This window comes from Felis catus, chromosome B4, assembly GCF_018350175.1.
Source record: "Felis catus isolate Fca126 chromosome B4, F.catus_Fca126_mat1.0, whole genome shotgun sequence".
NCBI lineage: Eukaryota > Metazoa > Chordata > Mammalia > Carnivora > Felidae > Felis > Felis catus.
The window spans coordinates 78,805,924-78,821,952 of record NC_058374.1 but is presented as its reverse complement, the minus strand read 5'-3'; the positions used below and the strand labels follow the sequence as shown (position 1 = coordinate 78,821,952).

Here is a 16,029-nt window from a genome sequence, read left to right as displayed (position 1 = left end):
AGGTGTAAAGCAGCCACCTCTAGCAGCTGCTCAATACACATTGGCAATTATTATTGTCATCCACACTCACAAGGTTATTATGAGAATCAAGTGACATAACGCTGGCAATGACCAACCACATGGCCTGGCACAAATGGAATCCTCAGTAAAGGAGGTTTCTTTTCCTTTCCCGGTGACAGGAAGGGCCTAATCAAGTTCAGAGTCTAAGACCTGGGAATCCAAAGAGAGGAGCAGCTGGGAAAGAGTGGGAGTGTCTGCAGCGTGAGCCTGAGAACCTGGGTGGGTGGGGGGCTCGGGACCTGGTCCTGAGCAGGACCTGGACCAGGCCTGGTCCTGCCCTGGGTAGGGTGTTCCCCATGATGATTAGGGGGCAGGAAGATGGGCTGTGACCAGACATGCCATTGAGATGAACTCAACAGAGTGGTCTTTGATGTTCTCCGGCCAAGCCCAGTTCTCGAAAGGCATAAAAGTGAAGGAGAGCCTGGGACAGCTAGACTTGGAAGGCTCCTCGTTCCTTTGATACTTTCGCTCCTCTGCCTCTTTGGCACCAGCTCCCACCATGACCCAACGATCTTCTGTCACCATCAAGTCAGGAGGCACTCGGAACTTCAGTGCTTCCTCGGCCAGCCTCCTCCCAGGCTGCCGGCCCAGCTTCAGCTCTGTCTCCGTCTCCCAGGGTGGAAAGAGCTTCGGGGGTGGCTTTGGGGGTGGCTTCGGGACCAGGAGCCTCCACAGCTTTGGAGGCAGCAAGAGAATCTCCATCAGTGGAGGCTACCGCTCCAACCGGGCCAGCGGTGGGGGCGCTGGCTATGGGCTGGGTCTCGGAGGCATGGGCTACAGGGTTGGGGGAGCCTTCGGTGGGTATGGATTTGGAGCCGGGATGATGCCTGGCTCTGGGGGCATCCAGGAGGTCACCGTCAACCAAAGCCTCCTGACCCCCCTCCACCTGGAGATAGATCCCTCTCTCCAGCGAGTACGAAAGGAGGAGAGGGAACAGATCAAGACCCTCAACAACAAGTTTGCCTCCTTCATTGACAAGGTGAGAGGCAAGTGGTCCCCACTGGGAAAGTTGCTGGTGCCCAGGGTATGTGTCTTTTCTGTGCTTTTCTGAGGTCTACTGTGACTTGCCCAGGACCTGTGATCCTGGTGGCTGGGGAGACTGCCGGCCAGATGAAGGAGGGAGTGATTTCCCACCCTGTTGTGGTGGGAGCAGAAAAATGTTCATCTCTACACTCTAGAGCTGTCTGACCTACTGCAAGGACATTGTTCTTTTGATGGATAATGAATGTGTACTTGGCTTCAAATTAGACAACAAAAATGGATCGTTTTGAAGGGAAAAGGACAAAGGAAAGAAAGGTTATGAGTTCAGTTCATGGAAGTGGGCTGGGGTCACTTTATCCTGTGCAGTTAATAGAGGCAGTTCCTCCTGTGGTGGCCTCCCTGGTGATTTGGGTATGTCTGTGACTGGCGAGGGGCCGGCTTTCCCACTTTTCTTCCGGTGAGACCTAAGCTGTGATGTCAGTCCTGAGTGCACCCTGCTGGATGCCTGGACTCTTAGGGGTTTCCCCAGGTCCAGGGAAAGAAGCTATTTTGTTTTGCACCACCACCGGTTTACATCTGAGCTGGTTGCTTTTGTTTGGGAAGAAGCTGTTCCAGGGTCTGGAAAGAAGAGTGCCAGACTCTTCCAGCCCAGGCTCTACTGCTAGGAGAACGTTCCCTAACTTCTTGGGCCTCGGTTGGGTTGGACAGACCTGACTGTGCAGGTCTAACAGGCTATGAAATGCTTCATCATATGGTCCCATATCTAACCAAAGGGACTGTTGAAGCAGTGCTTCTTGAGTTTTATCACCCATGCCAGCCCACTTGGCCTGGGGTTTGCACCAACAGATGTGAGATTTCCAGGAGGCCGGCTCTGAGGGGAACCGTGGGCCCTCCTTTTCTTGGTTTATCTGGAGGATAGTGGAGAAAAGGGGATGTGCTATGGAGGGACTTGGAGTCAGGACTGCCCTCCAGCCTGTGACAAAGGAAGAGAAAGGTGGGAAGGGGAAGTAGGGTGTTTGTTAGAGGCTCTCTGTAGGCACACTGCCATCTTCTCTGTTTGGGAGGCTCCTCTGTTCCTTCATTCTGAGACTGCGTGTCATTCCAGCTGTTCCCAAAGGAAGGACTTTGTTTAGCGAGAAAGTATTCACATATTCACAGGACTGCCTCCCAGACAAAGGAGCAGATGAGTGCAACTTAAGAAAACCAAATAAGTAGCACAAGGCCACAAGGGACCTGGGTGCAGAGGGGGCTTGGCAAGGCCACACAGTTGGCTGTCAACATGGCTGGGATTGTGCCCAGTTCCCCTCAACGCAAGGTTAGAGTGACCCATTTCAGCATTCTTGGACTGTATGGGCAACTGAGTTCAGATTCTAGATCTAGAGAAATCACGTAAGAAAGGAAATGGACAGATTACATTTCCTGCCAAGAACCTCCTGCCCATTTAAGGGGAATCAAAATCCCACCCAGGAACATGGTGGTGGAGTGTTCTTTCCTTCAGCTACCACACATCAGCATGATTTGGTGTATATGGATGATTTCTAGCCTCTTTGGTCCTGGTCTCACTTCTCCCATCTCCAAACCAAGCCACCACCTGCCTCCCAGGCCATTGCACCAACATTTGGGTGGCTCTTGACATTCCAGGCTCCTTCCAGGATGAGGAAGAGGAGCCTGCTGCCTGGAATCCAAGGTCTTTCAGGGCCTCTCTGCACTGTTGGGGGGTCCTGTAGCCCAGAGCCCTCTGGGGAGGCTGCACAGGGCAGCCCTCACAGTTTCTCTCCTCTGGCTGGGACAGGTGCGGTTCCTGGAGCAGCAGAACAAGGTCCTGGAGACCAAATGGAGCCTCCTGCAGGAGCATAAAACCACCAGGGCCAATATCGAGCCCATGTTTGAAGCCTACATCAGCAACCTGAGGCGGCAGCTGGACTGCCTGGGTGGAGAGCGGGCACGGCTAGAGACGGAGCTCAAGAACATGCAGGATGTGGTGGAAGACTTCAAGAACAAGTGAGTGGACCCTCCACCAGCTTCTGGGAGGTCCCTGCCCTGAGGTTCCTGGGAGGCCCTGCTCTCTAGAAGTGTCCAGTCCAGCGGAGAAAGGGGGCACAGGCTCAGGGCAGTGAGATGGAATCAGAAAAAGCAAGGGGACCCTGTGGTCAAGATTGTTGAGGCTCTGGGGAGGGGTGGGGCCATAGAGCGTGGTAACTGACATAGTCACAAACAGCAGGATTTGAACAACAATCTGGTAAAGTCTGTAGACAGGAAAGTAAGGCTCTGAGATAGCAACTATTTTATCCAATGTGATACAAGGGGCAGCTCATGAGTTAGGACTTAAACCTCTAGAATCTTACCATCACATTTGTTCGACTCAGTCCCATGGCTAACTTGCACAATGTTTGGGCATCCACCCCAACCCTGGCCAAGGCCAGGATCAAAGCAAGAGGAGACCTATCTTCTGCCTCCTCCACGGAACCACACACACACACACACACACACACACACACACACCACTAAACATGATGGCATGCTCATGCCTGTACATTCAAGCAGCTCCTTATTTTTATTGATTTCATTTATTTCTGATGTTCTTGGTCCAAACAAAATAAGTAATTTCATAAGCAGTTTCGGTTATGCTTTGTATAATGTAATGAGAGTTCAGGTCTGAACTGAGTTGAAATGGTAGCCACTACCCGCATGCAGCTATTTTAATTTAAATTAATTAAAATTAAATAAAATTTGAATTTAGCTCCTCAGTCACACTAGCCACATCTCAAGTGCTCAGTTGCCACACGTGGCTAACGGGCCCCGTAGCCGATGCAGATATAGAGCATCTCTATCGTCGCAGAAAGTTCTACTGGAAAGCACTATAGACTCTAGAGTCAGTGGATTTAGAATCTTGGCTCAACTGCTTACTAACTGAATGACCTCAGACTCTCTGAACCCAGGTCCTTTGTCTGTTAAAGGGGATATTAATAGTGCCCACCTCATAGGGATTGAGAATATTATATCAAAACTTGCATATGAAATACTTGGTAGGGTGACCAGTGCCTGGCACATAGTGAGTGTTAACTATTTTTATTATAGAGATGATTAGGTATGTAATGATGCAGACATAGGCAAGAGAAGCAATTGCAGATGGCTAATTTATAACATGTATGCAAACACGAGTTAACCGTGTTTCAGTCCAAGAAGGCTTCCCGGAGGAGGAGATAGAAAGGTGGAGAAGGAAAGAGACACAGGGGAGAACTACTGGGGCGGGCGGGCTGGGGATCTGTTGAAGAGCATGCTCCCGGCTGATGGACAGCCATGTTCCTGTGGCAGGTATCTAAGAGGCCCATGAAGGGAGAGTGACTGTGAGCTGGAAAACACAGAAGACAAGGACAGTTGCATGGAGTTAGGTGAAGAAAACATGTTCAGGAGCACCTGGGTGGCTCAGTCGGTTGGGCAACTGACCTCGGCTCAAGTCATGATCTCACAGTTTGTGGGTTGGAGCCCCATGTCGGGCTCTGTGCTGACAGCTCAGAACCTGGAGACTGCTTTGGATTCTGTGTCTCCCTCTCTGCCCCTCCCCTGCTCGTTCTCTCTCTCTCAAAAATAAATAAGTGTTAAAAATTTTAAAAAAGAAAACATGTTCAGATTTAATTAAAAGGCAGCACGAGGAAGCAATAAGGGAAACCACAACAGTTCTCCCAGAGGACTTGGGAGAAGGCATAGTATTGGAAATTCAATGGCAGGAAAGAGCTTCCCTCAGATCCTCCTGGACAGCTGAGGCAACATCAAAGTGGGGAGATTCTGGTTATATACATAAGGCAGGATAGTGCTTGGTGGCTTTAAAAAAATAAGGACAAGCCATTCAAAGATGAGAAAAAGCCTCTGAGAGGTTAAGTGACCTGCCCCTGGTGACTCAGCTGGTAGGTGGAGGAGATAAAGCCCCAACCCCAGCTGCCCAGAGCTGCTAAAAAGGGTGGGGTTCACTGATGCTCAGGAGGGTTGGGAGGAAAAGGATCACCTAGAGCAGAAGGGGAGCTTCCTTCCCAGAGGCCAGTGTCCCAAGGGGGCGGGGCGAGTGGGGCTGCTCTCGAGGGCCAAACTGAAGAATGAGAAACATGGGCAGCTGCTGGTGGGAGGGACTGCTTCCTCTCCATGGTTCAGTGCAACTAAGAACAGAGCGGCAAGGCCACATGAGGGCAACACAGGCCGCAGGAGCCAGCCAAGGCCTGGGACTGTCTGCCCTGGGTCAGACCATCCTCTCTGTTCTTCTCTTCTGTTTGGCTTGGGGCGATACCAAGGGGGTGAAAAAGGAGGCGTGGTGGCCCCTTTATGCAGCCTCAGCCCTCTAAAGATCAGAGCCCTGAGAAATGCAATCTCAGAAGGAATGAGGGGGTGACTCTGCTTCATTGTTGTTTTGGGTTTGAGTTTTGTTTGGGCAGAGGTGGTTGTGTGATTGATTTGGGATGGGAGTGGGGCATGTGTAACAGGGGAGCTATGCTCCAGTAGCACATTCTCCATGTCCATTCTGGAGACCCACACTATCTACCCACCTACAGCCCCCACTGTTTGACCTCACTCCCAGAACCCTGCTCCTAACACCAATCCACTTTTTAAAAATTGATTTATAATTAGCATACAATATTATATTAGTTTCAGGTATACAACATGTTAATTCCATATTTTTATATGTTACAAAATGGTCACCATTGACAACCCACTTCTTGATCCTTCCCACAGGTACGAAGAAGAAATCAACAGGCGCACGGTAGCAGAGAACGAGTTTGTGGTGCTCAAGAAGGTAAGGGGACAGGGTTTCTCCCTCCTGACGCTGAAGCCCAGGTAGCCCCTTCTGGGAGTGACAGCTGCCACTGAAGCCAGTGGCCTTACAAGTTTAATCTGTGCAACTAATTTTTGAAGCAGGTTTTACTTCATTTTTTAATGTTTTTTAAAGAGAGGGAGAGATTGTGTGTGATGTGCACACTCATGGTTGCATGTGCACACACGTGCACGTGTGGGTGAGGGAGAGACAGAGAGAAAGGGAGAGAGATCTCAAACAGGCTCCATGCTGTCAGCGCAGAGCCAGATGTAGGGATCAATCCAACCAACTGTGAGATCATGACCTGAGCCAAAATTAAGAGCCAGACCCTTAACCAACTGAGCCACCCAGGGGCCCCAAAGCAGGTCTTACTTTAGAAGTGAGAAAACTCAGGCTCAGGCAGGTTAAGTAAAACTCAGGCTCAGGCAGGTTAAGTAAATTGCCCAGTTTACCCAGCAGTGAGTCAGGATCTGGGACTCCAAAGTCCCAGCTGTAAATCATGACACCAGCTCCTCCCCATGTGGAGTCCCTGTGGGGAGAAACAAGCAAAATGGACCCTGTGCTGAGCTGAGTCTCCAGGACATCAAGTCAGGCTCAGGAGGACAGGGACAGGACAGGGATCAGCTCCATGGAGTTATGGATCTTTCTGCTCAGCGGGGGCAGGCAGAGGGAAGGGATACCAGCCAGAGCGGGGGGAATGGAGCAGCGGTGTGTAAGGCGCAGGGAGCTGCTGAGAGTGTGAGGAAGGGGGGAGGCCACGGAAGGCGTGGGGAGAGGCTGAGAGAGCCCAGAGGCAGCAGAGGCCCAAGGAGCCAGGATGGGGTTGACCTGATCACATGCAGGTGACAAAAGATATCTGTTCATGCGGCACCAGCTGATGAGTGAGTGGGCATTCCCCAAGAGCCCTGGTCCCCACAGAGTATGGGCCCTCCTGCAAGTTCCACTCCATATCCTGGAACAAAGAAACACCCTCATCCCCGGGAGATGAACTTCTCCAGCCTAACTCCCAGTCAGAGAGGCTGGCTGACCCACGAAGGATGGGATTCAGAGTGACAGCGTGTTCTGTGCCCAGGACGTGGATGCTGCCTACATGAACAAGGTGGAGTTGGAGGCCAAGGTGGATGCCTTAATGGATGAAATCAACTTCCTGAGAGCTTTCTATGATGCGGTAAGCAGTGCCAGGTGCTCTCCCCACAATCGTTGGAGGCTGGGGTCCTGGGCTGGGCACAGAGACTGACAACTCCTTCCTTCATCTTCTCTCTGCCCTCCACCCCATCCCTGGGCTGAAATTCATGGAACAGATGCTGCCTTCCCTACTAAGGAACAAAATGAGGTTCCCTAGGGCAGCTGGGGGCTCAGATGAGGTGAGAAATTCCACCTTGACCATTTGGACCAAACATGTCTGTTGGTCAGACAAAAAATCCCTATCATTGAATTATACGTGATTTCCACAGACATATCTGAGCAGCCAGGCTCACCCAGTCCAGCTCAGACTTATCAGCTACTCTTTCTAGAGAGGCTGTAGGGTGATGCAATTTCACAAACCAGGTCGCAATTAATGAGCCCTTGGGTGCTTCTAGAAGCACACAGCACAACTGCCTGGTTCTTCTGAAGACACATGTTGTCATGCACTGCTGTATGCCAGATACTGTTCTAGGGGCTACAGGGGCAGTGCCGAGCAGACACAACAAGGCGCCTACATTTTTGGAGCTTCTGTTACAGCAAGAGAGACAGGCAGCACAGAGAGGATCGAAAACTATACCATTTAAGGCATAGCAGGGGCAATGGAAAGAAACAACAAGGAACCGTAGCAGGTAGGAGGTGGGTGATAGTTGAAGAGAAACTGAAGAACTGAGGATCAAAGAATGCCAAGAGGAGGCCATGGCGGCTGGAGGAGAGTGAGCGAGGTAGAGCGGAAGAGATGGGGTCAGTGATGTCAAGGCAGGGGTGCAGGGTGCATCGTGTGCCTCCAAGTGGGCCTGGTAAGGACCCGTGATATGCCTGTGCATTGCATATGTTTGGTGCCCAACAGAAGTTGGTCATGTTCTGGGAGCAGAAGCATGGGCTCCCTGTAGTTGGACAGGCTCAATGACCACCCTGCAGCCCACATAAGGCACAAAGGCATCATTTTTCTCTTTTTTTTTTACTCACTTCACTGCTGACAGCTGCAAGCATGTGGGCTGAGACCCCCTGAGCTAGGTCAGCTACCAGAAAACTACTTGGGAAAAACAGATTGTGAAACAACAATGAAATAAGAATTTCTTTAAGCAGGAAATACATGAGCGGGGAGAATGGAGCAGCGGCGCTGTTTAATAAACAAAGGAAAGGAATAGTTTCACTTAGATTTCTGCTTTGGACCGATGACTCTCAGGTTTCAAAGTGTGTCAGAATCTTCTAGACATCTTGTTAAAACACCAGTTCTGATTCAGTAAGTCTAGGGCGGGACCCAAAATGTTGCACTTCGAGCAAGTTCCCAGGTGATGCTGCTGCTGCTGCTGCTGCTGCTGCTGCTGCTGCTGCTGCTGCTGGTCTGAGGATCCCATTTTGGGAACCACCACCTTAGATGATCCTGGAAAGTGATCATTAACAAACTGACTGTGGTTTACCTTTTCAAAAATCGTGTTATGTGGATATGAGTTGATTTAATCCTCACAGAAAGCATATGAAGCAATTCTAGGATGAGCCCCTCTGAGACTCAGAGAAGCCATCTAACCTGCTTGGCAGACCTGAGACTCGAATGTGTTGTTTCGGTGCCCTTTCGGCTGTCTCGAGTTGATTTCCATTTCCCATCCCTGAAGGGAGGAAGGAGCCAAGTTGGGAAACAGGATTGAGATGCAGCAGAGTTTCTGGCTCCTCCTGACTCAGTGTTCTGTCATGAGAGGATTTCTTTTTCTGGTGTGAAAGGCTGTGTTTTCTGAGAACATGAGACATCCTGGCACTGACAGGTCACAGCAAGGTGCACTCCCTTGATAGTGGGAGTGACTTCTGGAGGATGCTGGCTAGAGTTACTGTGAGGCTGCTCTCTGCCTGCAGATGAGGTGATGATAAGGCTATGGCATAAACTCAGCCATCTTCCTAATGTCCCTCCCATCCCTTCGGGCCTAAACAAGGCGCTGCACCCCAACGGAGCAAGTGAGGTCCTTGATGCCGGGGTCTGTTCCCCTGGCCACCATCTCCCAACACACACACCCTGCTTCAGCTCTTTATTTTGGCCCCCAACACAGGAACTGGCTCAGCTTCAGGCCCAGATCTCAGAAACCTCCGTGGTGCTGTCCATGGACAACAACCGCAAGCTGGACCTGGACAGCATCATCTCTGAGGTCAAGGCCCAGTATGAGGACATTGCCAACCGCAGCCGGGCCGAGGCTGAGTCCTGGTACCAGATCAAGGTGAGGGGTCAAGGCCAAGTCCATGAAATAATCTTAGAGAACTGGGATTTCAAAGGTGAATTAGGTCAACAGCCTTGTCCTCTCAGGTGTCCCAGTCTGATGGGGTCAAAGGGATATGCGTTCAGCCTGGGGCTGTCCCTCCATCGGGAGCACCCCTTGGGCAGCACTGTCGGGACCTGAGGGAACAGCCAGATGCAGGCAGGGGGCGGTCAGTCCTCTGCCAGGGAGGAGGATAGACACACCTCCAATGCCCTGTGGAGGACAGCAAGGGACAGCTGGATGGTACCACCCATCAGTGCCAGCAGGAGCAAGACAGGCAAGGTGGGAACAAGACCAAGGCCTAGTCTCCTGGATCCAGAGAAGAGAGGTTCAGCTGGCAGTGGCTGAGGGACTGGAAGCAAAGGCTGGACATGGGCTACACAATAAGATCTTCCAGGTTAGAGCTGGGTGGGGGTCACAAATGTGAAAAAAGCTTTAAAATCAGAGAGTGACGCGCACGCCTGTATGCTGCTGAGCTTCTGAGGATAAGACCCCTGATGTGGAGGGACTTCCAGGCACAGACAGCTGTGGGCTGGAGCCCGCGGACATGGAGACTGAAGGGCAGAGCCAAGAGACCATGCAGATGGAATTAGATGGAAAGTAGCAGTGGGGGCCAAGGGAGGCACCGCCAAGCAGCGCGCTGGAAGCCTGTTGGGCCCTGAGAAGCCACGGCCATCCTTTCTCTGGCCTGACGGCCCCTGCCTCTTGACTCCCCTGCCCCCAGTACGAGGAGCTGCAGCGGTCTGCTGGCCGCCACGGGGACGACCTCCGCACCACCAAGATGGAGATCTCCGAGCTGAACCGTGTGATGCAGAGGCTGCGCTCTGAGATTGATAACCTGAAGAAACAGGTAAAGCTGAGCTCCCAGAGGACAGTCTATCCATGTACCTGCCCGCCGGCAGACCTGGGCCTGGTCCCAATTCAGCCCAGGCACAGAGAAGCCTCCCCAGATACGTGACTGCCCAGGAATGTAACTGTGCAGTCGTCCGCCACTCCAGGGACATTGGGCCCCCCTCTAGGGAAGAGTCTGTCCTCTGGGGGCATACAAGACAAAACTATCCAGAGAAGTGTGGCATTGGAAAGGACCCCCCCCCAAATCATTTTATCCATTATAGCTAAGTCTCAGATTATCCAAGGAGGACAGAGATTGCTCTCATTTTTATTTTTTATTTTAAATTTTTTTTTTTTAACATTTATTTTATTTTTGGGACAGAGAGAGACAGAGCATGAATGGGGGAGGGGCAGAGAGAGAGGGAGACACAGAATCGGAAACAGGCTCCAGGCTCTGAGCCATCAGCCCAGAGCCTGACGCGGGGCTCGAACTCACGGACCGCGAGATCATGACCTGGCTGAAGTCGGTCACTTAACCGACTGCGCCACCCAGACGCCCCTATTTTTTATTTTAATTTTTTAATGTTTATTTTTGAAAGAGAGAGATAGAGCATGAGTGGGGGAGGGGAAGAGAGAGAGACACACACACAGAATCCAAAGCAGGTTCCAGGCTCTGAGCTGTCAGTACAGAGCCCAACACGGGGCTCGAACTCACAAACCACAAGATCATGATCTCAGCCAAAGTCGGACGCTCAACCGACTGAGCCACCTAGATGCCCCAATTATTTTTAAAGATGATGAGGCTCCCACCTCCTTTGCATGAAATCCATTTCAGGAAATCCTCCCATATTTTTAACCTAAAACGCACATCTTACTGCACTGTCTGTGGGCGAGCTCACAAACCCCTGTGTGCTCCTGGCAGTGTACCACACTCCAGAGCGCAATCGCTGATGCCGAGCAGCGCGGGGAGCTGGCCCTCAAGGACGCCAAGCACAAGCTGGCTGAGCTGGAGGATGCCCTTCAAAAGGCCAAGCAGGACATGGCCCGGCAGCTGCGGGAGTACCAGGAGCTCATGAACGTCAAGCTGGCCCTGGACATCGAGATCGCCACCTACCGCAAGCTGCTGGAGGGCGAGGAGTGCAGGTGAGAGGCTCAAACAGATGCCACTAGGGCAACAAACACCACAGACACCAAGAGCCCTACAGTGTCGGCCCCAGACAGAAAGTACAAGGGCAGAAACGAGGCTAAAACGCAGCTGCTCCCCAGAGGCACCCTGCAGTCTCAGCCATTCCTATAGTTCCTTTTGGACCCACGGCAGAGGGTCAAGGAGACAGGTGTCGGGGAGAGGTGGCCCACGACTACCTAGAAGGCCATAAGCAGAGCCGTTCCAGCCCACACCCATGACAAATGACACCACATAGTCATTGAACCTCAGGGGCTCTGTGTTTGCCCAGAGATGCCTACAATCTGACTGCCCCTCTCTAGTGAACACATGTCCTTCCCCATTTCTCTATGCACTTTCCCTTGGTCTGTCTTCTAGATTTCCCTCACGGATTCATGTTAGCTAGATGAACAAAAGGCTTGCTAAGCACAGGGCCTGGCATACAGAAAGCACTCCGTGCTGACAGCTATAAATGCAAAGAGCCCAGGGCTCATCAGCTTCTCAGCAAATTAAAATGTCTCTCTCTCTTCCCCCCTGCAACAGACTCACTGGGGAAGGTGTCGGACCTGTGAACATCTGTAAGTAAATGTCTTGGGATAATAGAAAAGTGGGAGTCAAAACAGAAAGCAATAGCATCACTACCAGGGATTTGGTGATAGATGTGGGCAGGGATGCCTTTAAGACCCTCTCAAGGGCTCTGTGAAGACCCCTTTCTTCTTTGGCCTTTCCTTTCTGGGGGGTCAAGAGAGACCTGTGGTGATACCTCACCCCCCAGGGCCTGTCCCAGTGTGCTCACGTGTCCACAGGAAGGACTCTACTGTGGTCTCAGAGGACCTGAGCTACAGGACAGGACAGACAACTCGCAGAGTGATGGCTTAGCTAGTTCTGGCAGGAAATCAAACGCACCCAGCTAACAAGAGGCTACCAAGCTGGTTAAATGGAAGGAGGCATATCTAGAATTGAAGCAAATTCACCAAACAAGTAGAGCAGTGACTGACGCGGCTTGGCCTCGGCTCGCAGAGGGGAGAGCAGGAAGAATCATCTCACGGAATAGTCCAGCAGGATGAGGGGACATTCAGGGAGCACTGAGTCCTGGGCACGAGAATTAGAGTCTCCTTGGGCCCCGTGTGGCTCAGACCACCAAGGGAGGCCAGAAAGCCAGGCTGGGGAGAGCTCAAACCCAGCTGATAACAGGGACGGGTTTGCTTCACCTGGAGAAATGGACACACAGAGGGGAGGTCAAAGAGGCATCTTCAAATGTTTGACAGGCGGTGGGGAGCCACATCCCAAGGTAGTGAGCTCCCCATCACTGAACATATTTGAGCAGGTACTACAAACCATTGACTTTCAGTGATGTGGCATAGGTGATTCCAACTGGGGGAGGTTCATCTGGATGGCCTTTGGGCCTGTTCCAGTGGGGAGCTTAGGATCCCGCCTAGGAGAGGAGAACTCGTGCTCCATCCAATAGGAGAGGCCCGTGGAGAGGAGGAAGGAGCACAGAGCAGGTGTGACCCTGGGCAGGCTGCCTGATGTCTCTGTGCCTCCGTTTTTCCTCTGTGGCACGGAGGCGATGGGAGTAATAGTGTCCTCTCGGGCACGTTGAGATCAACGTGCTCACAGCTGTGAAGGTGCTCTGAAAACTGCGCAGTCCCTCAATTGGAATGCTCAGTGTGGAGCAGTGGGTGACGGGGACAGCGAGTCCGCGCCCACCCTCTCTGACCCCTGCCCCGGGTCCGAGGAGATTCCTGTTCCCTAAGAAAGCACCGCAGGAGGGAGCCCACCTGGGCTGAGAGCCAGGGAGGGGGGTCTTGGGGACTCAGAGGAGAGTGCCAGCGTGCCCTGTGCCTTCTCTCCACAGCCGTGGTCTCCTCCACCGGAGGCACAGGCTACAGTGCAGGTGGTGGTGGCCTCTGTGTGGCCGGAGGCAGCTACAGCAGCAGCCTGGGCTACGGCGGGGGCGGCGGCTTTAGCTCCACCAGTGGCCGCAGCATGAGTGGCAGCAGCTCCAGCATGCGTATCATCTCCAAGACGTCATCCACCAAGAAGAGTTACAGGAGCTAAAGGGCCCCGCCAGCCTCGGCTGCCCCCTCAAGGTCCCCAATGCCCAACCCTAAGGCCTGCCGCTTTGCTGATGCTCCATGCACACAATCAACAGCCAGAGGCGAGGGGAGTGGTCTGTGAGTTCTAAGGTCACCTTGCCCATCCCTCTGTCTCAAGGAGGTACCCCCCTTGCTCCTCATCCCAGAGCCCTCCAAAGTCCCCAGGCATCCAATCCAACTAACGCTGACTCAACTGCTCTGTGCCAAGACCCAGGCTAGGACTTTGCCCGTCGGTGGCTTCCAGAGCAAGGGTGAAGAAGCAGGGTCTTCCTCTCCCCATCCGAGCCGAGTCCACTGCACCCATACTCCTTTATGGGGGAGGGGTGAGCTTAGGATTGACCTTGGTACCCCCAAAGAAGTTGAGTGTAATCTCGGCCAGAGTTCACACGTGTGTGCTCTCTCACTGCACACAGAACCATCTCCTACACGGCCCCCTCACACCAGGGAATGTTGCCAAACTGGCCGGCATATTGTGTCCTCACCTCCTGCCTTCTTGTCCCCACCCAGCCACCAGCCACTTCCCCTGACAACTCCCACCATCAGAATATTGGAATAAGAAATCAACACCACACAAAACATTACCAACTCAATTATTCATGCTAAAATAGAATAATTTTATCAAGAACCCAAAAGTTCTCCATGGCCTAGGACTATGTTCCATGATCGTTCATAGCCAAACGCCTTCAAATCAGCCTCATTGAAGCCAATATTAGAATTACTGCCCCACACAGAACCGCCCTGCTGCTGAGTGGGAGGGAGGCAGGCTCACGCCAGGCTGTGGGAAGGCAGCGAGGCAGAAGGTGCACCAGGTAAGGGAGTCCAGTTGGCCTGTGTTAGAACTGCCCTGGGAGAATCCCCCTGCAGAATAATCCTCCGGGCTCAGGAGTCTTTCTCCATCCTCTGTGGTAACCATGTCCCTTTTCTGGAAAGTTCTCTTTCCTGCTTACTTTTCTCTTTCCACCTTCTCATCCACCCTCCCTCCTTATTCTCCTCCTCCTCCCCCACCATATGTGATTCCTCTCCCGATCCCTCCTCTCCGCCCCTTTATTTCTTTTCTCCCTCTCCCATTCATCCGTTTGGCAATAGATCTCCTGCTCCCTCTCTCCTGACCTTTCTTTCTCTATCTCCCTGTCCCTGAAATATCTACAGTGTGGATTTTCCTGTCCCCAGCCTTGGCTACAACCACAACTCTTAAGGCAATCCACCAAACCCCCTGCCCCACAGGGAAGACCTAAGAGGGCAGACACGGGAGAGGGGCAGTCCTCCCCCTGTGTCTTTCCTCGCTCTCAGAGGATGCTTGCTCGGCCTGTGAAGGAAGCAGAGGTAGGGGAACGGTGGAAGAGGGGAGCCACGTAGGCACAGAGATCTTTCCCTACTTGAGGAACTGTGAGCCTTCCCAATACCTGCCACGTATTCAAGACCAAAATGCATTCCAAAAGCAGGCAGGGACTGGCTGCCAGCTGTAGACATGAGGACAGGAGAGAAAAAAGTCACCCCGCTCTGATCGTCTCAAACCCTTCTGAACTGCCTGCTCCCCATGCCTGCCTATTTCCTAAAATCGCTTCAATAAAGTGTCACCGAGCTCTCTAGGTCTTGGTGGAGTCTGCATCCTATCTTACATTCTGGGCAACATTGGACCTGGTGTTATCCTGGAGCACTTGCCTTCCACCCACAACAAATCCAGGGAAGCATCCTACTCTCTGTTCCCAAGGTCTGGTCCTGGGCTCCAGGGAACCCAACGCATCATGGCAACATACTCTGGTCTACCTAGGGGTGGAGGGGGAAGGCTCTCCAGTCTGGCTTCTTGGTGTCTCCAGCACTGTCTCCTGGGCCCACCTCTGGGACTCTTACCCGAGGGTGGAATGGGAATCCCCCTTTTCTGACATCATGCAACAAGACCCACCCCACCCCACCTCTGCCTCCCACCATTGCCCACAGCCCCTTGTTATACCCCTGACATCCCCAAGCCCTGCTTGCCCTCCCCAGCACTCTAGGACCCAAAGTTAAGACTATGAAAAAAGGAACTGTGTGAAATGTCACAGTTAAACCAAAACTGTGGGGTCCCAATCTCCTAATTTACAGGTGGAACCAAGAAGTCATAAGCATATTGGCAGGAGCCTCCATTCTTTTTTTTAATGTTTATTTATTGTGAGAGAGAGAGAGAGCACATGTGGGGAAGAGACACAGAGAGAAGGAGAGAGAAAATCCCAAGCAGACTCCATGCTGTCAACACAGAGCCCCCATGAGGGGCTTGAACTCACAAACTGAGATCATGACCTGAACCGAAATCAAGAGTGGGACACTTAATTGACTGAGCCACCCAGGTGCCCCAGGAGACCCCCATTCTTAACCAGGCTTCTCTCCACCAGAGCAGCAGAGCATGGTGATGTCAGAAAGAATAGGATCAAATCCCAGCCTACCACAGATAAGCTGTGTGGTTAGGGGTACTTTAATTTTTTTTTTCAACGTTTATTTATTTTTGGGACAGAGAGAGACAGAGCATGAACGGGGGAGGGGCAGAGAGAGAGGGAGACACAGAATCGGAAACAGGCTCCAGGCTCTGAGCCATCAGCCCAGAGCCCGACGCGGGGCTCAAACTCACGGACCGCGAGATCGTGACCTGGCTGAAGTCGGACGCTCAACCGACTGCGCCACCCAGGCGCCCCA

General features: G+C 52.3%; 1 protein-coding gene across 1 annotated transcript; it reads left to right on the top strand.

The window, feature by feature from the left end:
• The first annotated feature begins 308 nt into the window (after nt 1–308).
• Nucleotides 309–14,953, top strand: LOC101097497 (keratin, type II cytoskeletal 5-like). Its single transcript, XM_006933719.3, has 9 exons — nt 309–1,039; nt 2,834–3,042; nt 5,764–5,824; nt 6,915–7,010; nt 9,067–9,231; nt 9,995–10,120; nt 11,024–11,244; nt 11,807–11,841; nt 13,122–14,953. The coding sequence occupies exons 1-9, from the start codon at nt 560–562 to the stop codon at nt 13,322–13,324; spliced, it is 1,596 nt and encodes a 531-aa protein (XP_006933781.1). The 5' UTR covers nt 309–559; the 3' UTR covers nt 13,325–14,953.
• Nucleotides 14,954–16,029: the final 1,076 nt, after the last annotated feature.

Coding starts and splice junctions, on each gene's coding strand:
- LOC101097497 (XM_006933719.3), top strand. CDS start 560: ATGACCCAACGATCTTCTGTCACCATCAAGTCAGGAGGCACTCGGAAC. Junction 5,825..6,914: donor AGTTTGTGGTGCTCAAGAAG/GTAAGGGGACAG, acceptor TTCTGTGCCCAG/GACGTGGATGCTGCCTACAT. Junction 9,232..9,994: donor AGTCCTGGTACCAGATCAAG/GTGAGGGGTCAA, acceptor CCCTGCCCCCAG/TACGAGGAGCTGCAGCGGTC.